Source organism: Cinclus cinclus, chromosome 8 (genome assembly GCF_963662255.1).
Source record: "Cinclus cinclus chromosome 8, bCinCin1.1, whole genome shotgun sequence".
In the NCBI taxonomy this organism is placed as follows: Eukaryota; Metazoa; Chordata; class Aves; order Passeriformes; family Cinclidae; genus Cinclus; species Cinclus cinclus.
Genome location: NC_085053.1, coordinates 18969092 through 18993381, shown reverse-complemented (window position 1 = coordinate 18993381; position 24290 = coordinate 18969092). Strand labels below are relative to the sequence as shown.

The following is a 24290-nucleotide window of genomic DNA, read 5'->3' as shown; positions in this document are numbered from 1 at the left end:
GTGATACACCTGCTCTATAATCACAGTGCTATTATTCTATTCCTCTTCCCTCATTTCTAAGGGCTGTACTTGTACAAAGTAACACATAAAACTGCACATAAAAAAGAAACAAACCACACTCAGAAGTATCCTAATCATCTCCCATGTATGTCTTGTAGCGTCATAGCAGAAAAAAAGGGGTTCAAGAAAGTACCAGATACAAGGTTTGCAAATGAGGAGGAGGGAAAGGGAATTACTGTCCTGCAGTTCTTTCTGATACAGCCAAATTAGTCACTATTTGTAGCAATCAGATAATTTTAGAGCAACAGTATGTGATTAAGATGAAAGTGTATCTCTAAGCAGGAATAAATGCAAATCAATAAACTGATGCAATGGAAGGTTTCAGTAGCCACTTCTAGTATTTAGCATTGGTTGTCATGATCCATTAGGGAATCATTTGACCAATATGAGGCATCTTAATTTTTATGCTTATGTAAACATTGCTCAGAACAAATGTGAATAAGGCAGTATAGAATCAATTTTTGTTGTTGTATTAAATGTCCCGGCAGATTGCAAATATTCTTAGACTGGAAACTTCTGGGTTTACTAATTTTTTTCCATTTGGAAGTTTTGTCTCTGTCTTTGATAGCTGGATGATAGATACTTGAGTTCTCTCCTCCTCTGCTAACACAGCTTGGCAATGATGACCCAGTCAAACTCTGCAGTTTCAGCAGTTTCTCACTTTATTTTTGGGTTTGTATAAAGGAATTTGCAGGTCTGCTGGTATCAGAAACAATCTGCTTGGTATCAATAGTACCATCAGCCATATGATCAACTCCTTTGTTAAAGGATTGCCTCAGAATGGACTTCTTGTGAGATCACATTAAAACAGAAAAATGTATCTTTGCTCTTTCTAGTCAAAATAACTACACTGCAAATATGAATGTCAGAAATAATAGCAAACCTCTGTGTCCCCTCTCCCGCCTCCGAACCACACCGGGGAAATTGAGGATATTTCCTCTTTTTCTTTTCTGTCTACAGCAACTCTTACCTCATTTGCCAGGAGCTGTGTCTCATTATCAAGAAGCAAAGAATTTAACTTCCTTGCTAATAGGGATTGTTTAGAAAACAAATCACCATCATCCACAGCTGTACTTCCAGTAAGAGCAAACAGTCCCTTTTCAGATATCAGCAGGTGGAAATCTCAGCACAAAGATGTATGTTTGTTGTTATGATTCCTGATGACCTTTCTTGGTTTTATTTCACTCTGATAGTGACTGCTTACTGGCATGTTGGTGGTTTTAACCTCCTGAACTGATCTGGGGCTTGTTGTGAAACACCATTAGTTTATATTCAACCACCTAGAATTTCCTCCTTTAGCTCCACTGGCCAGTGTCCCAATTCAGGCAGTACTTAAGCCACAATTTGTGACTGTTTTACTGCTTCATGGTGAGGTATGAAGGTCAGAGTGGTGGTTATTGGAATGACAAAGCCATGGGTGAGTTGTCTGCATTCTGCTGAACCACACTTTTTTAAACTTGGTGAACTGTCTCAACAAATTTTAAAATGTATATTTTGAATATGACAGGATACAGCAAGTATTTTATCCACCCTCCTCAAGAATCAAGCAAACCCAGGATCCTGAGACACATCTTTAAGGAGACAAATTCCAACTTCCATTACTTGCTTCAGACACCTACATGGTCTAACTGCACACCAGTATGACCGTGCTTGTGTTCTTACAAAATCTGCTTCCTAGCTTGGGCAGAAACTTATTGTATGGTCCCAACACTATCAAGCCAGGATCTTCAGGACACACAAGTCACATAACACTTTTAAAGGAAGCTGTATTTGCTAAATACAAAGCCTTAAAAAGTCTTACTCTTCACATGAGTCTTTAAAAGCCTATGAATTTGTGACATCCTTTATTGTGTGCTTACTGCCATTTTACTATGTACATGATCACCATCCACATTTCTGACCTAATTTTCTGATTGCATTTTCGAGACAGGAGGTGTAATTAATTTCTCAAGAAAAGTTAGCCCTTATCGATAAGTCAAGTGTTCAATGAAATGAGATTTGCAAATTGTCTTTCACTACTTTACTTTTTCACTACATTTTAAAATACCGTTTAAAACCAGTCTCTTTGAAAATCTGCTGTAAAATGAAGTTAACGGCCTTAAAAAAGACTTGGAAATAATTCCTCATTTCATAATGAGAATACTAAAAAACACCATTAAAAATCCAAGAATTAGTAGTGCTGGTGTTCTTAATAAGTGACTCAGATTTTCCATGACTATAATTTTTTATCTCCATGTTTCTGCTGTCTGACTATTGCTAACTTCAGAACAGAGCAAACCTCTGCCTAACCTCTCAGCCTTGCTTATTGACCTTTTGGAACTCATCATCTGCATTATTTTTTATTTCTCAGTCATATAATACTTAGAATGGTATGTATGCATCAAAATACATACAATCTTTCTGATTTCTCTCTGGAATGCCAGCTAGTCTCAATCTCCTTTTGTATCTTCATCTAGATATCAGCTTTTTCATGTGAATAGCTTATTCATCGTGTATAGTTGGATCATTGGTAGAAGTTGTTTTTTGGGGGTGGCAGGGCATTAGTTCCAGAGGAGAAGGAAGTCCTGAAGGATTTCTGCTTTTGAAGAAATGGAAGGCAGTAACTAACCCTGTACGGGGATGGATACTGCAGGACACATTGTCACTGCCTGTGGCCTCAGAAGTCTTTGTCTCAAATGATTATGGGCTGAACAAGGTGGCATTTAACTGAAGGATTTTCACTGACAGCTTTATTTGACTGAGGTGCCCCAGATCTGTTCCTATATTCACAATTTCCCTATATAGTTATTTTGATTTATTACTTTTGTCTCTGAAATATAAAGGCTTTTACATCACTGCTATTTCACTAAATGGAAAGATGACACTATTGGTATGTAAAAAAAGGAAAAGGTTTCCAGTGTTTTGCAGCAAGAATTGTGAATATAATAAAAGTATTTAGTAACTATTATTGAAGGCTGCACAAGAAATTTGAGTGAATGAAAAAGGAGGAAGAGATATTGTTCTTATTTAAATTCTACCAACTCTGTTGTTGCTACTGAAATGCCTACCTGTTCATTTATAACAAGGTGAAAAATTAGTGCAACACTTGAGTATGTTCCTGGATTTGTAGCAGGAGGCTTTGATGATTTGATTACTGTACACTTCCATTTGAAAACCAGCATCATGATTCTCTGTCCAGAAGCTTTTTGTCATACCTTCTTTCCATTCTTTGGTAACCAGTAGGTGAACTACAATTGTCACAGGACAAGAGATGCCTTTTTTATCTCTGCACCTCTTTCTCTCTGTATATGTTAAACTATTGCTTTTGAATTTAAAATCATTGAATGTAACCAGGGAATTCTGATTCCTTCAGTCAAGTTGAAACTTGTGGCAAAAAGAGTATTTATCTTCTTGATTCTTGGAGTACCCAGGAGTAAAGGGTTTTGCAGCAAACACGAGCAGCCTAACACATTAAGAAGTGCTGAAGTCAGAGAGCTAAGCCAAGACACCACCTCAGCTCTTCAGCCTTTGTCAGTCTTTGAATAGATAGAACGAGAAACCTTTAGGAAACACTCCATTGTGGCTCTTGCACTTACACCTTTTTTTTTCAGACGTAAAAAGAAGCTCAATCAAACCCAGATGCATAATGGTTGATTGTCAAACTATTGAGAGGAAGAGCCCCTGCCTTAATGAAAATGACATTAATCCTTTTCCTGTCCCACAGCTCTCGCCCAGGTTTTGACTCATGCAAAGACTGCTGCTCCCTAAGCAAGCACTGGCTGCCCGTTCAGAACCCACAGCAGAGGCTGTGACGGGGCAGTTTTGGTCCCTCCTGTATTCATTAGTAATAGGAGATGAAAGGAGCTGACCATCAGTCAGTATGAAAAACTTAGTTCTGCTGGTGCCACTACCAATTTTCACCCCTCCAACACCTTCTGAATTCTCCATCCTACTTAGTCATAATCCTAGAAACCCACTCCATTCCAGAGAAGTCATTATTTAAGTTATTCCTGTATCAGGAGCACCCGAATGTGTAGAGGGCTGAGCCCCAGACTTATCTGTCCTGCTAATGCTGATGCTTAACAAGCTGCTGTCCTGCCCACAGCAGAAAACTGGCATGTGGCACTTTGTGCTCTTACAGCTGTACAGGTGCAGAAGAACTCCTCAGTGCTTCTTGTCTGAAAAGCAAGATGAAAGCTTATATTTACTTTGCTAACACTGTTTCTTGCCTTTCTTCTCCATCTCTACAGCAACTGAAATGCCACTCTCCCTCCTTTTGGCAGGCACCTGCTTTACTCAGGGTGCATTCTGCAAGCTTGTTTTCCCTTACTACATTTTTACAAGCACACTGAAACAGCTGTCTTGAGGTTTTTCTGTTCCTCCCTTTGTCTTGATCTACCTGATAATGCTGTTTCAGCTTCTACCACCCAGACTGCAGTCTTGAAGTATTAACTTCATTGCTTCTTTTCAAGCAAAACTGCCCCCATTTCAGGATGTTTGGGTGAAGAAATCTGGCTAAGGAAGAAGAGCATGGAGCAAGTTGTTTGTAGTTTGAGATCTCCATCTCCCTTTATCCCTGGGCAGGGGAACACAAAGTAAGCTCTTCTTCTCTGAACTTTAATAGGTAATAATGTATTTCAAGACATTTTTGTTTTACTGTTGTCTTAAAAAAGAACTTATGGGAATTTATAGGTCCCAATCAGACCAAACTGGGCATTTTTGCTCATTGTAAGATAAAATGCCATAATCTTACAAGCATTTTGAAGAAGGCCATGATGTGGTGCTTTTAACTGTTTATGCAAGTGACTTTAAATACTATTTGAAGAAATAGATTACTTAGCTAGCCTGTATTTCCTCACTGGTGGACTACAGAAAAGCAGCTTGCACCTGTAACAGTCAAGATATGAAGGTGAGCAAAACCTGATACATTTGAGAATTTTAAGTAATTGTCTTGTGGTGCCAGGAATAGTACCACTCAAGACTGTGCGTCAAGGAAAACAAATTTAAGTTCATCATTGTAGCCCATGATTAATTCTGTAATATTTTACACTTTTGTTTCATAATTTGACATTGATTTTATATTTTGGCTTATTTCTATAGTAAGAGTTCTTAATAAAAGTTCCCGTTCAGGCCTGTTTGGTAGTAGTGGACATTGATGGACGAAAGAACTTGAAAGTCGCCTATAACTTCAAGTTGTGACAGCTTGAGTGCATGATGGGAAACAATCTCTGAATTTCCAGCCTTATCAGTCGTACCATGCCCCGTCTGGATGTGTTCTCATCGTATTTCTCCAGGGGAGAAATGGTCCAAGGAGCACTGTAAGCTCTACTGGACCGGGAGGTGCGTGGGGCCGTGTGTCCAGGGATGTGCCCAGCCGCGTCCTGACAGCATCCCTGGGGCCGTCCCTTCCCGCGCTCCCTGCGCGCTGCTGAAGCGCGTAGCTGGGAAGAAGCACGTGGAGAGTGAAGAAGGGGTGAACCTTTGGCTGAGCACAGATGCGCCTTCTTGCTCGCCCCATGAGTTGTTACTGCTGTGGCTGCAGCCCGGCGGGCAGCGGCTCGCCCTGCCTGGCCGGGCTGGCCCCGTCGCCCGTCGCTGCGGTGCGACACGGCAGCCTGGCCGTCCTTGCCGGAGACACCGCCGCAGCCCGGCACGGCCGGCTCCGCGCTCCTGCCGAGGGCTGCGCCCCCCGGGACAGCGGGGCGAGCTGCGAGCGCCGCGCCCGGGGTCATCGCAGCCGCGATCCTGGCGGGGACGCGGCCGGGCAGCTCCGGAGCGGGACCGCGTCCCGGGGGCGGCGGGCGGGGAGGCGGAGGGAGGCCGGAGGGAAGGCGGAGGGAGGGCGGCGCCGGCAGGAGCGGGGCTCGGCGGCGGCCGGCGGAGCTCCGCGCTGCGCTTCTCTCCGGCCCCGCGGGACGAAGCGAACGCGAGCGGCGGCGGGGCCGGGACGGACTCCGAGACCGGGGTAGGGAAGGAGCGGTGGCGCGGCAGGGCCGGCCCGGGCCGGCGGGGACCGCGGCACTTGTGCCCGGCGAGCCGGGCTCGCCCCGCCCCCGGCGGCGGCAGCGCTTAAGGGAGAAGGAGGCGGCGGGCGGGGGCGCAGCTCCTCCGGCACCGGCACTGCCCGAGGAGAGGAGAGGAGAGGAGAGGAGAGGAGAGGAGAGGAGAGGAGAGGAGAGGAGAGGAGAGGAGAGGAGAGGAGAGGAGAGGAGAGGAGAGGAGAGGAGAGGAGAGGAGAGTGCCCGCTGGGCACTGGGAGCTGGGCAGGGACTCTGTGCAGGGACTCTGTGCCCGCTCTCTGTGCAGGGACTCCGCGGTGCCCCGCGATGCTCTCTCCGCTCCGTGTCAGGAGTTCGCCGGCCGCGCTGCGTTGAGCGCTCCCGAAGGGCAGAGGTGCCTCTCTCCGGCGTGGCCCGTTCCCGATGTAGCTCAGTAACCGGGAGGCTTCTGCTGCAGTTTGTAATACGGGCTGTTAACGCCTGCTCTTTTTTTTTTTCCCCTATTCCCCCCACCCCACTTCTGCCTGGGAAGGTTTTGCTATTAGGAATGTCCTTGAAGTAGAGATGGGAGATAAAGTGTAAAGTAACTTGCAGAATTGGTTTCTGAATTACGGTGCATCTAAAAAACAAGTTTGTGCTTCAGCGAGGGCGCTGGGAACTTGAAGGCTTCAGTGCTTGTTAGGTTAAAGCTTTGAAACATGAATTTGTGGGAGCAGAATTGTTTAGAAGATGCTGAGACATTGTTTTGAAAATAAATGTTTAAAAATTGAGTGTGATTATGATCTCAAAATGCTCCAGATTCAGTATTTCACTTTTGCCTGTGGCAGGGCTGATTAAATACTGACATTCTTGGAGCTGTTTGAAAAAAACTGTTTGTTTAGCTTAGTTTAACCAGCAGAATTGCTTGTATTGTTTATCCTTGCTATATGTACATAACCATGATATATTTTATACATTATTTTGTATATATTATGCATGCAGCCTCTAAATTTCCTGTAGACTATATTTGCATTGCGTAATGCATGCGGATAATTGTTTTACCCTGTGAGTGATGAGGGTATGTGATGCCATATCATATCACTCAGAAAACTGGAAAATTAGATTTGTACCATGGACTAATACTAGGGAATTTCTGCTTCAAATGCCATTTGAACAGTAGTATGCCTTTTACAGCGTTGTGTATATTTGTTTTTAATATTGCAGATGCCTTTTGATTGCAAGACTGCTGAAATGATTTGAGGGCTGCGTCTCCTTTCCTAACCATGAACAGTTCAAAATCAGCAGGGCTGGCTGGATTTGGAGTCTTGAAAAACACAACGTGCCACACAGAGAAAAAGATTTCAGTTTTCTTTTCAATAATCTTCATGACGGCGGGAATTCTGTCCAACAGTCTTGCAATAGTGATTCTCATGAAGGCATACCAGAGATTCAGACAGAAATCAAAAGCCTCCTTTTTGCTTCTTGCCAGTGGTTTGGTTGTCACAGATCTCTTCGGTCACCTCATCAATGGAGCCATTGCAGTGTTTGTGTATGCATCAGATAAAGACTGGATTAGATTTAATCAGTCCAACATTCTGTGCAGTGTTTTTGGCATCTGCATGGTTTTCTTTGGTTTGTGCCCACTCTTCCTGGGCAGTGTGATGGCTGTTGAACGGTGCATTGGAGTCACTAAGCCAATATTTCACTCTACAAAAATGACTTCTAGACATGTGAAAATGATGTTGACTATGGTATGTCTGTTTGCTGTTCTTATAGCTTTGCTGCCTATTCTTAGGTTTAGAGCCTACCAAATTCAAGCATCGAGGACCTGGTGCTTCTATAAAACAGAACATGTTGAGGACTGGGAAGACAGATTTTATCTCTTACTTTTTTCTTGCCTTGGGTTCCTGGCCCTTGCTATTTCATTCCTGTGCAATGCTGTCACAGGAATTACCCTCTTAAGAGTCAAATTTAAAAGTCAACAAAGACAAGGCAGATCTCATCATTTTGAAATGATCATTCAGCTCTTGGCTATAATGTGTGTTTCTTGCATTTGCTGGAGCCCATTCCTGGTAAGAGCCTAATGTATTTGCCAATGTTTAATGCACATCACTGTATAAAAGTTATACCTTTTTTGTCTCCAGGTTTTAAAGCACTTATGTTGTGATAACAGCTCCATCCACTCAGTGTTACTAATTTTATAGAATATTGGCCATAATGTATGTACCTATGCATCCATAAAAAACTGGTAGTTATTCTCCACTTCTGATCAATAATACACTAACTTAAATATATAGTGATTGTGAGGACTGCATTTCCAGTGCTTTGAAGCAGACAGTGGTAGAAGAATCATGGCTAGAATCATTCAGAGCAAATATTGAGCTCTTCCTAAAATTCAGTGAAATCTAAGATTGGGAAGTCTTTTTACTTTGTTCAGGGTAAGTAACTTTTTTATTTATGGCAGTTTGTTTGCTTTTATTTCAACAGTTTACTGCTCCTTGTGAGCTTTGTTACAGATAACAGTTAAGAACCTAAAATCCTCCCCTCTATTAACAGGGTGTTAAGGGCTTTGCTTTAGCGTCCTGTAGGCAGTGGGTTGAAATTTACGTTTGGTTTAGACCTGAACAAGCTGGGTTTGTAAGGGGAACAGCTGAGCAGGGAGCTGCTGTGGACAGGGGGTGTGGGACTGTCCCTGCTGTGACTCCGAGAGGGTCGGTGCCAGCCCTGGTAGCACCTGCCCTGTCAGTGAGCAGGGGCAAAGGAACTGATACGGGAAAGAATTTGAAAAGAATTTGACAGCTCCATTTGTATCATGGCGTTATAAAGCTGGTGTTAGCTCTGTCTCCTTTTAGTGTAACAAACTTGTCTGAAGAAATTTAGGGTTTTTATTAGTGTCAGAAGGTTTGAATCACAAGTCGTATGGAATCTTAATTTCTTCTCTAGAAAGAGGGTCCTGTAGTTTTCCAGCGATATAAGTGAGGAGCAATTCTGGTTTGAGCTGGCAAATTTAAGTCTGAGATCTGTATCAGATCTAGCTGTATTTCATCTGCTCACTGCCTATGGTAGAGTCTGAAGTTACCTGAATTAGCTAAAAATTAGATCCTGACACTAGCTTAGCTGCAGCAGGTAGCATTTATTTATCTGTCAGGTAGCATTTAATTAATCCAGTATTCCAGGCTTCAAAGTGGAAGTCTAGGTATGAATGTGTGCAGTCACTGAAATGCACAAAAACTCTTTCATTTTTGTTCAAATCAAAGAGAATTTTTCTAGTCTTGCTCTGCAGCATAGTTTAAATTCATGTTGGCTTCTGTCAGTGTCGTGGCTGTGGTGTGTGGAACATAAACAAAGTTGTCAGAGCAGCAGAGCAAGTTTTGTAGGGAGCTTCTTTAGAGTTACTTCAGACACCATCTGAAGTTTGGGACAAAACACAGAATGGTTTTTAAAAAAACCCATCTTATACGATTACTTTACTTTCCATGAAAAAGCAGCATTATTATCCTCTGGTGGCATTTATTTTCATTTGAAATAATTGTTAAAAGCAGGGATTAATTTGGTTTTGAAAAACCCTTCAAAACCAAAGGGTTATGGGTGTCAGAAGAGCTATAAGCTTTTTTAGTTCAAAAGAGATACTTCACTTATTCAACACATCAAGGAACACTAAATTGCAACTACTATGGTTGATTTTGCTGTGCCATTTGATTTTAATTATGATATATATTGCATATATATAAAATTATAATTTTAGAAATTGTGGCAATCTAATGAAATCACAACAGTGCTTTTGTTAAAGTTTTTAACTTCATCTAAGTTGTAGTTGAAGATGAATTATTGGTCTGGCAGGATTTTTTTTTCAGACCCTTTTCAGAGCTGGTGTTTGCATCAGCTTATGATGTAGGCCAGTGAACAACTTCTTGCTTAATTTTGGACTTGGTATTTTTCAGGACTGTGTTGCAGAGGGGAGTTGGCACACAAGGAATTCTGGTTCATTGGGTGGCAAACCTGCTGGTGCTTTCTGTGTGTGCTGGGCTTGTGGTGCTTTGCCTCTGGATCTCTTCTGAAATTAGATGAGCCGAATTTATGCCATAATCAGCCTGGCATTATGGAAAACAGTTCTGCAATGTGGACAAATTTAGGTTAGAAAGGAAGGGTTTAAAAAAAAAGAGAAAAAGTAGGTGAGGTGTAGTGTGGGATTAGAGTCTTGAAACAAAGTTTCAAGGAAGTGAGCAATTAGTGTTTTAGCCCTAGAGTTTCAGTGGGAAATGCAATGGGACAGGATCCTGTGTGGGTATTTCCTTTCTTAGCTGTTAGGATGGTAGAGTTTATATCAGTTAATTTGCTGATTTATTTTTCCCATTCCTTGTTTTGGTAGCAACAGAATACAAACAGAATTACAAGTGTGGTGTTGATTTAGCAAGATTTTTTGGCTTGCAGTTGAATAAAGTTTTGTCAGGAATGTACAGCTCAAGTGCTACATTAAAGTGATCCAGGGTTAATCAAATTGTATGCTTTATGATTAATTGCTAATTCAAACCTACTTGTCTGATATATCTGAAAGGTCTCAGGGCTTTGAATTTGTGAAAACAATGGTTAAATTCTATAATATAATCAACAAATACCAAAATAAGTATTTATTGACATAAATATGAGCAGGTGTCCATAGGTGAAATTACCTGGGAAAGGATGTAAACACTTGCTTGTTCTGTGATCATTTGCTTCTTTAATTTTTTTTCTTCAAGCTAAGTCTAAAAGTCAGAATTTGAAGTCTAGTCTTTGAATTGTGAATTCTACATATGCTCTCTGTCCCAAAGAGTATACAGAACAAAATGTTTCATGAGAGTCAATTGCCTCAAAGTAAAGCAAAGTTATTAGAAACCAAATAAACTTCTGGAAGAGAAAGTGGTGGAAGGCAATGTGTTTTACACCACATGTGGTTTGCAGATACAAAAGTTTGGATTCATTTGGTGTTATTCCCCATCTGATGGGGGAGGGGGATTTAATTTATTTATTTCCCTTCTGTTTTCAGTCTAGTCTGGTATGTCCATTGACATATGTGTATGGCTACCATAATCAATCCAGTACTGCAATCCAACTGCAGATTTACTTCACTACTAGATTTTAATTTTTTTTTTTCCAAATGGAATTAATATTCAGACATTGTCACTGTCCTGTGATAAAATAATTTTCAGATATCACTAAAGTCACAAGACCCTGGATTGTCCTTTATGGTGTCTGGTGTGGAACTGATCTTGACTTTTGCATCTGCTCAGTGATAGTGAAGTTGTTTTGATGCCTGTTTATAGATGTGTCTAAATGTATATATAGCAAACACTTAATATTATAAATAATAATACATAGTATTGTAATCAATCGCCACCTCTGTCTTAAGATTCCTGAAGGTTTGGATGGAGTGTTTTCAAAGGTAGAGCCCATGGCATGGCTCTTGTACAGCTCTCCCTGTGGCTCTTGGACAGGGACCTCCTTCTGATATATTTTTTTTCCCTTTTGATTTCTTTCTCCATCTCATCTGTTTTTCAAAAAATAAGCAGCTTTTTCAAGTTTTCTGCCACTGTGATAGAATCTTCTCTTAATGAAGTATGTGAATGAGAGGTGCTCCCTGCTTCTTCACTTTTGGGGGAACACTGATGCCTTTTGAGAAGTTGGGAAGAGGAGAAAATCCACAAAAAAACCCCCAAACAAGTGAAATTAATGATTTTATAGCAATATGTACAATCAATGATTTGCAGAGGTACGTTTATTCTGACATCCAAAATAATTTTGCTTTGTGATGGATAATTCCAGGTAAATGTGTTCTGAAGATAGTAACTTCAACTCCTCTGTGTAGTGCCAGCTTTCCTCATCCTTGTGAGAGCCTAAGCCCTTTGCTAAGGGTATGCCAATTTTGCTGGATGAATTTGGTCCCTAGAGGCTGGATTCCCAAAGCAGATATTTGGGCAGGGGCATTTTGTGACAAGCACCTCTGATGAAATACATTGTTATATAAAGCTGTTTTTTGGCTGTGACTTGACATTTGGCCTGTCATGAAACAGCTTGGTTTGGAGCTGTGTTTGTATGAGCAAATTCTGACATTAGTGTGTCATATTCTGTAGGGCTCAAGGGATAAACGTATTATAAAATTTGTTTTTTTGGAGTAACAAAGAGAACTGCCAGTAACTATGGACAGGAGAGATTTATTTCAGAGTGAATTTATTTACAGGAACAAATTATGATATGGAGACATTTCTAATCTTTTTCATGTGTGAAACATAGCCTGGGAAAAATACTTTTACATTCAAATTATTCTTGTTAAGATCTTTTTCCATGCGGTTAACTGATTAATTTCGTTCCAGTTTTACCTCCCCTCTGCTGCAGAAAATAGCCATTCCTGGTTTTTTTTTTTTTTGTTTTTTTGGAAAGAGCTCTATTTATTTCATATTAATAAAGCAATTTTTCATATGAATAAATCAACTTTTTTACTGCTTAGATTAATTTTTATCAGTCCCTTCTCAGGTAATTTCTTCTCTTTCCAATCTGTAACGCTAATTTGTGTCTCCCTGAACTCGCTCTGATTTTTTCTTGTCCTCAGACTGTCTCATGCAGTGTGGCTTGATGACTGCTTTTCGTGCACCTAGGGCTGTGTTCAGCCTGTGATTTACTGAATCACTTAACTCAGGAGCTGCTGCTGCTGGTCCGAGTGGTCCTTGCAGAGAATGTGCTCTGGAGCTGGTGAGAAGCTGACGTGCTGACAGGGAGGCTTTTGTTGGAATGCCCTTATCCACCCCAGCCTGGCTGCTCCCCTAGCTGTGTTGGGTGCAGAGACAGGCTCACGGTTGGTATGTGCTGAAGGAGGTCAGAGTGTTGCAGGTTTTACACTAATTAATTTCTGGGCCATGTTCTTGTGTACAGTGTAAGGTAGTTGGGTGTACAAGGCAGTCCTCTGCATCTTTTTTTTGAGCGTTTTTGGATGTGTAGCCATGTATACACTTTGAGAGGTGCTCACACCTGTGTTACTCTTGAAGTCTCTCCCTCCATTCTTGTTTTCTGTCATCTTTATTAAGGTGGCAGTTTACATTTCTGTTGCACTGCCTTATGGTTATATGTGAAATGGGCATCATATATATTTGAGCTTGTTGCTTTTTAATCCTTGATGCTGTTTGTATGCCTTCATTGCTGGTTGTATTGGTCCTACAATGAAAGAGTTACTAAAAAATTTATCCCTTGTGCTCTTGTGGCTGGCAATTTCTCACAATCAGAAAAGGAAGATGAGGAGAAGCAGAAAGATGTCCCAAGATGCAGGTCCATGCTCTGCCTGTGAGGACTCAGATCTCATGGGGGGCTGCTCTGCAGAAGAGTGTTATTGTTTTACTATTTATTAGTCAAAGCTGCAGCTACCCTGAGCTTGTGCCTGCACAGGCACTGTCAACAGAGAGAGTGATCTTTTCTTTTTAAAATGAATAAATTAGGCTTTCAATTTCTGCAGGTGTGCTTCTGAAGAGTGAAGATGGAGATATTCTTAAATATGTTCAGCTAACCTTGCAGCTTTGAATGCTGTTGTAAACTCTCAGAGTAGAAAACGACCCTTACCTGTCCTTTTCAGGGCTCAGATTTTAAAGAAGATAATCAGTGATAATTACTCTGCTAGTGCTGGCTTTTGTCATTGAGTTCTTGCTAGAAGTTTGCCTGCTGACCCCGCACAAAGGCAGGATGCATTGTCAGCAGATGTGGTTTGTGTTGGTGTGGGAACACCTGCACCCTGCCTGTGGTAGGGGAGGTGACCTTTGGGCAGCTCTCCATGGGACAGCTCCTTGGACACTGTCCATGCATCTCTGGGGCCAGGAGCAAACCCATGTTAGGAGCCCACTGCTGTCACAATGGTTTTAATAAATCAACCAGTTCCATGGGGAAAGGAAAAAAGCTTTTTGCCAGCAGCAGTCCTGCTAGATACACCTCTCTACTGCTAGTCTGCAGCATCAATACAGTGATAGTTATTGTTGGCTGTAGGTAGTTATTTCTCTTCCAGACCTTGCTATATCAGAGATCAGTTTGAATTAATAAAATGCTCCCTAAGTTCCTATTAAAAAAAAAATCTCGAGTTTGATTGTCCTTTTGAGATACATTAGAGAAAGACCCTTCACTCCTATATGGTCCTTTGATTGCTTGCTGAGTTTCTCAATACATCCATTACCTCTGTGCAAATTCAATTACTGTTCTTGCTTGAGTTTCTCCTAGTGTCTGATAACTCAAGGTTAAATTGCTGGAAGGTTACTGTCTTTGTTAATATTATGGCCCAGAAGGTATTTTGAAATGCATAGCTCATTTTTTGGGTTAAAATGAAAGAGAACACTCATTTTGATTGAAGGTTTTGTTAGTCTCAAGACAGAAGTTTCTTTCCAGCTTAGTTTCCCATGGAATAAGGTTTATTCGGCAGCTCAGACAATTTGAGTGTGCTTTCTTTCCTCCCCATGAAAATACTCCTGGAAAGAATTTGGGTGTGTTGGCAGAGAGAGTAACAAAGTTTAATACAATGTGTTTAAAAGTCTAATCCACCTATTCAGATGTGTTTCTATGGTACCAGAACTACCTTTGGATAAGATGTTCATACCTTAGTACTGCCTGTAGAGAACTTTACTTTTTTACTCTTAAGTGGCACAGCTGCCTAATTCCACCGGGTTAGATGACACCTGGAATGACATTAATTTTGGATTATACCTCCTTAAAATGTTACTGAATTTTAAAGGTACTGTTTTGGTGTTCAGAATTTGTCTTCCTATTTTCATCTTTTACATTACATAGAGATCTTACAGGCCTTATCCTTTCTGAGAAACATGAATCATTTTAACAAAAATGTTTATAAGCATGGGGCGGGGTGTAGTTATCATAGAGTGCTTAGAAACTCTACAGTAATTGTGGCTATATTTGTAATTCAAGTGTTTACCTGCCCCGCATAGAAGGTAGGGAGCTGAGAGACTCTCAACAGGAAAGTGCTGGAGAAGTGGGCAGTGGTAATGATATGAACTAGGGAAGGAAGGAGGGCTGAGATTGACATATTGACCTTTACCAGAGTCTTTTGGGGAAGCATAAATATAGTTTTTGTTATCTATGTTTACTTATGCTGTTTGGAAAAATTTGCGTAAAGCCTTTTCTGTTAATGCAGTGCCATCGGAATACAATAAGATTGTTTGTTTTGGAGAGAAAAAGTAGGGAAGGCAGGTTTCCAGTCATGTGAGAACATGGCATTTTCAGAATAACGTGCCTCTGGTTTTCTTTTCTAATTGTTTGCTTCTTGGTTTTTAAATTTAGATGTTATATACAGAATTAAACTATGAAACACAATATTTTGTTTCAAATAGACATCAGAAACTTTCACAGAAAATGTATTTTTTTTTTCAATTTTGAAGTTGCTATCTCAAGTAACCAAATTTTGAAAACTTCACCAAAATAAATTTGCCATTCATTACCTTTCTTTTCTTATTTCACTTGGCTAAGTTTTTGGATTCTGTGTCTGATATTAAAAAGTAAGTCAGTTTGACATTTATTCCATTGTTTGATATGAGGGAACTCTTCCTATTTCCTAGATATTACACTTATTCAGGCATTTCTTACTTAAAAATGTCATACGCTGCATAGCTATCTTTGGAAAATGTCATACATGGCATAACCATTTTTGGATGGTTATTTTAGGAAAGCTGTCTTTCCTGACTATCTAAACACTTTAAATGGTAAAGTTGTTGCAGAAAAATCTCAGGGAGTAATACACTCGCATGGAAAAACTTCAGGAAGTCACTCATCCTCACCAGTTTTAATGACAGACATCGGGGTGTAATATATATTAATATATTCTGCGAGAGAATATTTATTACTATTATGGTTTTAATTCACAATCACAAAGTGTGGCATGGTGGTTTCTAGTAGAAGTTACTTGTGTGTCTAGTGCTGTAGAATTGGTTGATGTCTGAGTGGGATTGCTGAGTTGCAGTTTGGGTTGTAGGCTCCCCTGTGAGGACAGAGGTTCCCTGTGTGCCCAGTGCAGAACACTGTCCCGCCACAGCTTTTAGGAAAGCACTCCCATTTTTGTGGGTGTGCTTTTACAAACAGCAGTAGTGCTCAGGGAGCAGAGCACTGCAGAAAGGGTTCACACCAGGGGTGACAGTGAAGTTTTAGTACTCGTGACTCGGTCTTTGGGATTCATTTTTGTACTGGGTGAGGTTTAATAGATGAACAGTGGAATGAGCTGGAGCTGATTTGTAGGTACTGTACCATCTCCTGCTGTCCTGGACCTGTGTGCTGCCCCTCAGGAGGTTTGGGGTCCCAAAGTTACAGGAGTGGGGTAGGGTGGAAAGGATGTAGTGAATCTGCTCAAGAGTGACCATGTGAGAACTGACATCAGGACTTGAGTACGTGGGGAGGAAGACCCTTGTGCTGAGAGGGAAGTGGCCAGCTGTATCCCCATCTGCTTCGCTGCATGGAAAGAGAGAAAGTGAAGCAGAAAGGAGTAAATGGTAGCAGTTTGTTTTAGGATTTACAGTTTATTAGTGAATTAGAAATAAAATTGAATCCACCTTTTACCAGAGGTGTGCATTTGTGGAAGTAATAAGAAATAAATCACTTTTAAATGGAGGCTTGATTTTCCTCTTCCATCCTCCTCCTGAAAAGTGGTTGAGCTGCACAGCAGGCCCTTGCAATTTCTTTGCCTAAAGAAAAAGGTAATAGCAAATTATATATTCCCTCTTGGTAGATATATTGCTAATACATTAGCCTTGATGTTTCTGATCATAGCTACTTAGTTTAGTCCTTCAGAATGATACGCAGAATAAGTCACTTTAAAAAAGGTGATCTAAAAAGAACGACATGAAAACCATCATGTCTTCTTTTGCCTCCAGTCAGACTTTTTGAAAACAGACTGATTAGTTGACTGTGACTCCAGTCCATCTTCAACAAGGACAGGATCACCCCTGGAGGTTTAAAAAGAAATTAGGAAAATATATCTTCACTGAAAGGGTGATCAGGCATTGGAATAGGCTTCCCAGGGAAGTGCTGGAGTCATCATTCCTGGAAGTGTTCAAAAGGTATGTGGATGTGGTACTTGGGCATATGGGAAAGGGTTTTGTGGTGAGTGTGGTGGTGCTGGTTTAATGGTTGGACTTGATGATTGTAGAGGTCTCTTCCAACTTTTTTAGCTGTCCTATAGTTATGGACCTCTGCAGCTCCTCTTCCCCCAGGCTGTCTGTGTATTGTTGGTTTTTTCCTCATTCAGACAGTTCTCTTCTTCCCCAGTATTGTGTGTTATTTGTGATTCTTTCTTTGGAGATTTGTATTATACAAGGGTATTAGGGGGAGAAGTTCTGCCGCTCCTAAATAAATTAGAATATTTATTTAAGCATTAGAAATATGATTTTTTTTTCACCCCAAAGGCTGGAAAAGCAAAGTGACAATAGGGAAGTAATAGGTAATTTGTTGAGTTTAAAGCTTTATCCAACTGACACTAATGGAAAAATAAGTGAATCCCAAATAACTATAGTCCTTGCCATCTTAAATACTTGCAGATGGTCCATACTATAGATATTAGACATCTTCTATTGTTTTCTGGTCCTTAAAATTGTCCTGTAAAGCTTCTCTAGCATTGCTGGGTAAAGAATATTTTGATTCTGTTTGCAAAATAAACTTTTTTTGTGCAAGAGGTTTTTTGTTATAGGCCTTGCTCTTAGGCAGGAGTACATTCCTCACGCTGTGGAAACAGGCTTTTTTGTAACTTTAAAACATGTAACTCAGGAAACAGGTTGTTTATTTGACTTTGGTATGGACACTATGTCTTTTCATTATGAAGTGAGTCATCTGCTGTTTCCAATGCTAGAATCTTTTCTATTCATATCCACAATGCTTTCCTTTCAAATGAGTTATCAATTAAGCTGTGAGAGTAATTACATTGCTAGCTAGTTCAACTGAAGTATTTTTTATTTTGGTGGCAAGGAAAGGAAATAAAGATGGAGCACTGTCAATCCAAGATAGAAATATTTAGATTATTTAGGAGAAACAAAGAGGTGACCTTGAATGCTTTATTCAAGCCCAGCATGAATTTATACTACTGCAAAACTGATGCAAAATATGTAGTGTCCAAGGGGAAAGTTGACAGAAAATAAAAACTTCACTTTCACTTAATGTTTGCAAGTTCATGCACACAGACCTGCCCCTGCCCTCTGGTTATGAGGCTTACTTCATAATTTCTTTCCTGTCAACTTCAGTGAGAAATTGCCTGGTCACAGAGTAAGCTGTGTCTGAGAAAGGAATATGAGAAAATATTTTTATTTGTTCTGTGAAAAATTTTGTGTTTTTTTGTTTTCTCTATACTTCTTGGACTTTTCACGCCTCTTTCACACTTGTGTAGCTTAACAATACCTTCAAAATGTTTATGCAAATCCTTTCTAAAGGGGGCAAATGGTGAGCCCGTGGAGCCACTCTTAATTTTTAGTGGCATTATTATTTTATAATAAAAATATGCATGAGAGAAAAGGAGACTCCCTTATTCTGCTGCTACTTCTCAAGAGCTGATCCTGCCAAACTGTACATAGGAATTACTACATATGCTCTTAAAAGTACCCTGTGGGCACTAATGTGGTGGAAAGCTGGCTCATATGTTTTGTCATCTACAATTCCTTTTTAAATTGGCATATTTTTATAAAATCACTATGCTCAGTTAAAATTTAATTGCTAAGATAAGTGATCATCTGGTATATAACAGTTGAAGATACAGTTAATGTTTTTCTTTTAGAAAGGGAAAGGAAAGCATTAGAGGAAAACATGTTGCAAATCTAGAACATAAAAGGCATTATGTGGCATAAGTAGAACAGTGTGTGTACTAATATTTTGATGGCAGAAGTGCTGCACTGCATATTGTTCTTGGAAGCTCTTGTTTTTAAACTTGCAGAGTCACATAAAAACTAAAACAAAGCATACTCAGCTTTGTTGCAACAAATGCTTGGCTTGTATACTGCAAGATCAATATAGCAATGGTACAGGCAATTTGCTGTGAGTGTTTCTTTTTTAAGAAAAAGGGGATATAAAATGGTGCGTAAAATATGCAGATATATGCATTTTTATTTCTTTCTCATGCTATTTTGCAAATTTATTTTCTTAAGATCTGAGTAGTACAAAATGTCATCCTGTATGATCTCTTGCCTGTGAAAGTTCAAAAAACTCTAGAAATTCAAAATAAGTGTATATTTTTTGTTTCAGTGGATTGGAACATAATCAGTAAAATTCTGCCTTGAAACCTCTGTGGTTTAGAAGAAGGGGATCTGCACCTCAGGGTTCAACATAGGCAGTAGTGACAAAATACAAGTGTTCTGCAAATACTGAAAAAGCCATGGACTTCCTTCCATTAATGGAAATCCTCAGAACTGCTTGTAAGGAAATCCAAAGGAAGAGGAAGAGGCTTGGGAGGGTCTGCAAGGTTCCCACAGGGAAGTGGAGTCTGAAGGCTGAGCTGCAGAAGAGAAGAATTTCCGATATTTGTCTATTCTGCTCTCCATGTCAATCTCATGGTGACTGGGTTTTATCCAGTTTCCTGAAGTCAAGGATAGAACCTGGATTTAGAGCCTGTGAGGTGAAACGCATCAAAGTCTCATTTTTGTCTTATTTCTTAACTAGCTCTAAAGTCAGCTGCTTGTTTTGACTAGTTGTCCTTGAGTACTAACAGGAATGTGACTAAGCAGCACAGCCTTTGAGCCTATTGGTTGTTCTCTTGTAGATCCAATTGGAAGGAAAATTAAATTAGTGCTGTTTATGTTTGGAGAGTGGTGTGAAGCCTTGGAGCAGTTTTTTTGTTTATTGCCCTGAGCTTTGTCCCTAAGGGAAATGATAATTCTCTGATGCTGTCTGCTAGGTGCAGAATTGAAGAAGTCAACAATTTCAAAATGTTTAAAAAAATTTTCCATCAGTCTTTCTGGATCTTGCAAAGTGGGCTTTGGTTTTAATGAGGCTTAAAATTGTACAAAAAGTATGTAGAAGTATAATGTATTGTGTCAAATCCTTCCTTGACACAAATCTGATTTCTCTCTATATATTTTCAGGGACACTGAATTCTCAGGTTGTTTCTTAAACCAGGAAGGACTCGTATGAGTCAGAGTAACTTTTTATCTTTTAAGCAGGTACCCTTGGTTTTAAAAATTGCTTTTACAGTTATGCTTTTATAGTGCCTTTTCTAAAGAAAGTTTGAATTGTCATAGTTACATCATGTGATACTTTTTTTTTTTCTTTTTGCAAACCAGGGACACATACTACAGCTGTCTTCATATAAACAGTGTGTAAATCAGCAGAGTGCTACTTGGATTCTTGCATTTCTAAATATGTTAGGAAATGTCATGAGTTATGTTTATTATTTACTAGCTGTGGATTAATTTTTTGAGTCATGCTGCTGAATCGGCATGAATATTAACTTCAGTTGTGGAGATCAAAGGTGCTTAGATATGATTCAATAGTGTTGTCTCTTCCCCACTTGTGTATGGCTGCCTACAGAGAACAGAATTCCTTTGTCATACCAACCTGGTGGACCTGCAGGGGAAGGAAGGGTTTGAATTGGCTCCCTGACTTGGAACCAATTATTGACCTCTAATACGCAAATAAAAAGAAATGAAATGTTCTTTTTTTGCCCATGAAGGTCCCGCTCTCAAAAGTCCACTTGGCACTGCACCAGGTTCTGGTGGTAATTTCTGAGCTGATGATTTGAACCATTTTGGTGACATGAGTTCCTCAGACCTAGGGAGAAAATAAGACTGTCTGCTTGTTTTGTTTCAATGAGATCCTTTATTAAATAGCTGGTAGTGTATTAGGCCTTTTTATAACTTATGGTTTCAAACTGACTTTGGAGCAGTATTTTAAGAATTTAAATTTAAATAAATCAATTATGAAAATGTAATAGAAATAATAATTTATATTAACTTCATTCCATTCTACCCGTCTTCTGCTGAAGTTTAAGTCTTGTTCTAGAAATCAGCAGATGATTTTAGAAAGGCTCCAGAATATAGTCTCCTCTTTGTGCAGTTGCTTGCAGTTTTCTTACATGATTTTTCAGAAGATGTGAAGAGCTCCCAGTACAGGGCAGTCTCTTTGGAGGAGTGGGAAACTCTCTCACTCAGTACTCAAAGTGATGGCAACATGTCCTGCTGGTCTGCCACAAGTGCTTTAGCATAAAAATGCTCATGCTCAGGGCTACAATGAGATTCTCTGTCTTACTCTATTTCTATTTGGAAATCTTGGCCTCTCTGAACTGCAAAAAGCTGGGACATTCTTTTATATTAGTCTTAGAGATATAAGAAAGAAAGACTTTGAAACTTCTGCATAATACTCCCAAATAATTTAATTATATTGTTAAGAAAATTGTATTTTATAAAACAAAATTTGTAGATAATTAGATTTTATCTTGTTTCAAATCCAGGGACCTACAGCTGAGTTGCTTAAAAGTATCTGTGTACATAATCTCTACTTGCTGTGTGTGAGTTAGATGTATCATTTTTTTGTGTGTCCAATGTTCAGAAGAGGCAACTGAAATGTTCTGGATGAAGCTTCTCCAAGTGTCAGAATCCATAAATTATGTATCAGTTTTCCTTGTTGTCCTGGTTTACTTCATGCAAATCCATACTGAAAGCAGAGCTCATTTATTTTGACCAGCAAATGAATAGATACACTCAGAGATGATGACTTCTAAATGCAAATTACTTCTAAATGCAAACACTTCTCACAAATGTTCTAGGTGACATGAGAAAATAAGTTTTACAAAGTCTGGATGGAGCTACTTTTCCTGATTAGCAACATCTACTGTGTGTTTTTCTGGACATGAAATTGCATTTGATTTGGTGTTTATTAACTCCAGAGAATGTGATAGAGGAATAACAAATGAATTTTTAAGTACATCAAGAGGAAGATTAGTAATCTGTAGGTTTGTATTAAGTCAAACACGGTGTATGGGATAAGGACATTGGTCTGTGAGCTCTGCTGAGCTGTCATTTGCTGCCCCGTTCTGTTTGCAGAGTAAGGAGTGTTCTGTCTGAGTTTGACTTGTGGTATTGGACCTCTAATAAATAAAATGTAGACTGTCCTGAAAAAACATCCCATGTGAAGCTGAAGGAGTTGTTCAAGTTTGGGTGGGATGCTGATGTCAGAGAGGAATGTGCCCAGTGTTTGTGGGGTGAAAAGCAGATTCAGGGAACTGGCTTGAGTTTGTGTTGGCTTGGTGCTCCGACATTCCTCCTGCTCCCCACGCCAGTTCCCAGCTGTGTTCCTGCCAGTCCTACCAGCTTCCTTAGCAATGTTCCTGGGGGCTTCTTTGCTGCTCCTGTAGAAGCCATACAGAAACACTTGATCAAATGCTTCATCTAACAAGTTCAGTATCCTTCTGTGCATTCACTTTGTGCCATTCAAGTTTATACTCAGATGTGGTGACCTGCAAGCTATAGGTGGGGTCTGGAAATACAGAGAAGCATTTAAAAATAAGTAGAATAGGTTTGCTGGTATACTGAGCTCTAATTTGCTCTCTTATTTCATTATTAATTTTTAGTTTTTCTGTTAAGTTTCTTTTCAGTGCATCTTTTTGAAACTACAACCTGCACTTGGACAGCCTGACCCTACCTCTTAATTCCCAATAAATCAGTGTACTCACAGCATCAGTTGTAAAAGATCCTGTTTCTTAGTTAAATAACTGCAGCGCTTTAAAGACTTTGGAACTAAAAGCCTTACAGTGTTTCATCTTTCTACCAAAAAAGTCTTCATGTGGTTTTAACGTTAATAAGAGGGAGACATAATTTACCATCTTCTGGCAGATTCCTGGCTTGGCAGATCAGGCTTTCCTCACACAGGAACTCAGGTTACAAACGCCCAGTGGCAGCCAGCCTGTAAAGGAGGTATCTGCAGGGCAGGAGTCCCAGTGGCCCGAGTTACCCGGGGGCTGTCTCACAGCCCAGCTCATTGCTCTGCAGAGCAGGGACCCAGAGCCACAGCTGGTGTAGCCCTTGGGTATCCTTGGCCCTGCCTCAAAGCTGGTCTGGAATTCCACCATGTGGAATTACTGGCTCTGGTAGTGCTGTTGCTGGTGGAAGTCTGTCCATGTGTAGCCCTTCCAAGGGTGAATGAAACCCTCTGTGTCTCCACTGACAAGTGGCTTTTGTCACCATGGTTTAAATTTTCCTACAGAACTCTAAATCCTCTGGTGTGAATAAATTGTGTTCTGCTGCAGCGTAAGAAATGTGAATCTTCTTGTTGAAATCTGTGTTCCTTGTGCAGCCTTTAATTAGCAAAATGTGAAAAAAATAAACAGCTGTTATAAAAATGTGCTGACCTACAAGGAAATTCTGTTCTTGAGAAAATCCATTTCTGGAACAGTCTTGGCACGCTTTGTTAGATCAAATTCTGGATTAAATTTTTACTTGTTGCTCAGATCAATCCCTCGTTTTGGAGGGCATTCCCTGGCTGGTTGCCATCCTCTGCTTAAAGTTCAGCAGAGGCACATGTATGTCCTTTGTAAAACAGTAGAGGATTTCTAGGATGATAAATGTTGTATGCCTGAAAGTATTTACATTGCAATTTGGGATGCACTGATGCCGTGAAGGTATGAAGATTAGAGACAATGTCAAAACGATTTTATTCATTTACATGCTTTCCATGTTTTTTAATGTACAATTTTAAAATACTTGATTTTTGGGTAATTTAGATGCTCTCTTGGTGTATTTTTTGATGCATAATTCTAAAATATTCCTGTTTTCAGGTGACAATGGCCAGGATTGGGATTAATGAAGGTCGCTCAAAGGAGACCTGTGAAACGATACTTTTTGCTCTCCGAATGGCCACGTGGAATCAGATTTTAGACCCCTGGGTGTACATTCTGCTCCGCAAGGCTGTTCTTAAAAACCTGTACAAGATCACAAGTGGATGCTGTGGCGTGCATGTCATAAACTTACACATGTGGGAACTCAGCTCCATCAAGAATTCTCTGAAGGTTGCAGCAATATCAGAGTCACCAGGAAGTTCCAAACAGATAAACCTCCAGCCTCTCAGCTCTGTGGGACAATAAAGTTTTACTCAGTCTATGAAGAGATGATGGAGGCAATGCTCCTACATGTGCAGTACCTTAAAATGAGTTCCAAGGCTCAGTGGTTTGGCATTTGTTTTAAATTGTGAGTGGTTTGCTATTGTTGCTTACCAGTTTGATACTCCTACTCCTAAAGTTGCCCTTGAATGTTTTAATTCGCTTCAGAATACTTCCCTTCCAAAACTGGTAGTGGAATGTTA

The 24290-nt window shown here is 40.1% G+C and overlaps 1 protein-coding gene across 1 annotated transcript; it reads left to right on the top strand.

Moving 5' to 3' along the window:
- The first annotated feature begins 7300 nt into the window (after positions 1-7300).
- Positions 7301-24072, top strand: PTGFR (prostaglandin F receptor). The gene is made up of 2 exons (XM_062497680.1): positions 7301-8089; positions 23767-24072. Exons 1-2 carry the CDS (start codon positions 7301-7303, stop codon positions 24070-24072), a joined length of 1095 nt encoding a protein of 364 aa, XP_062353664.1.
- Positions 24073-24290: the final 218 nt, after the last annotated feature.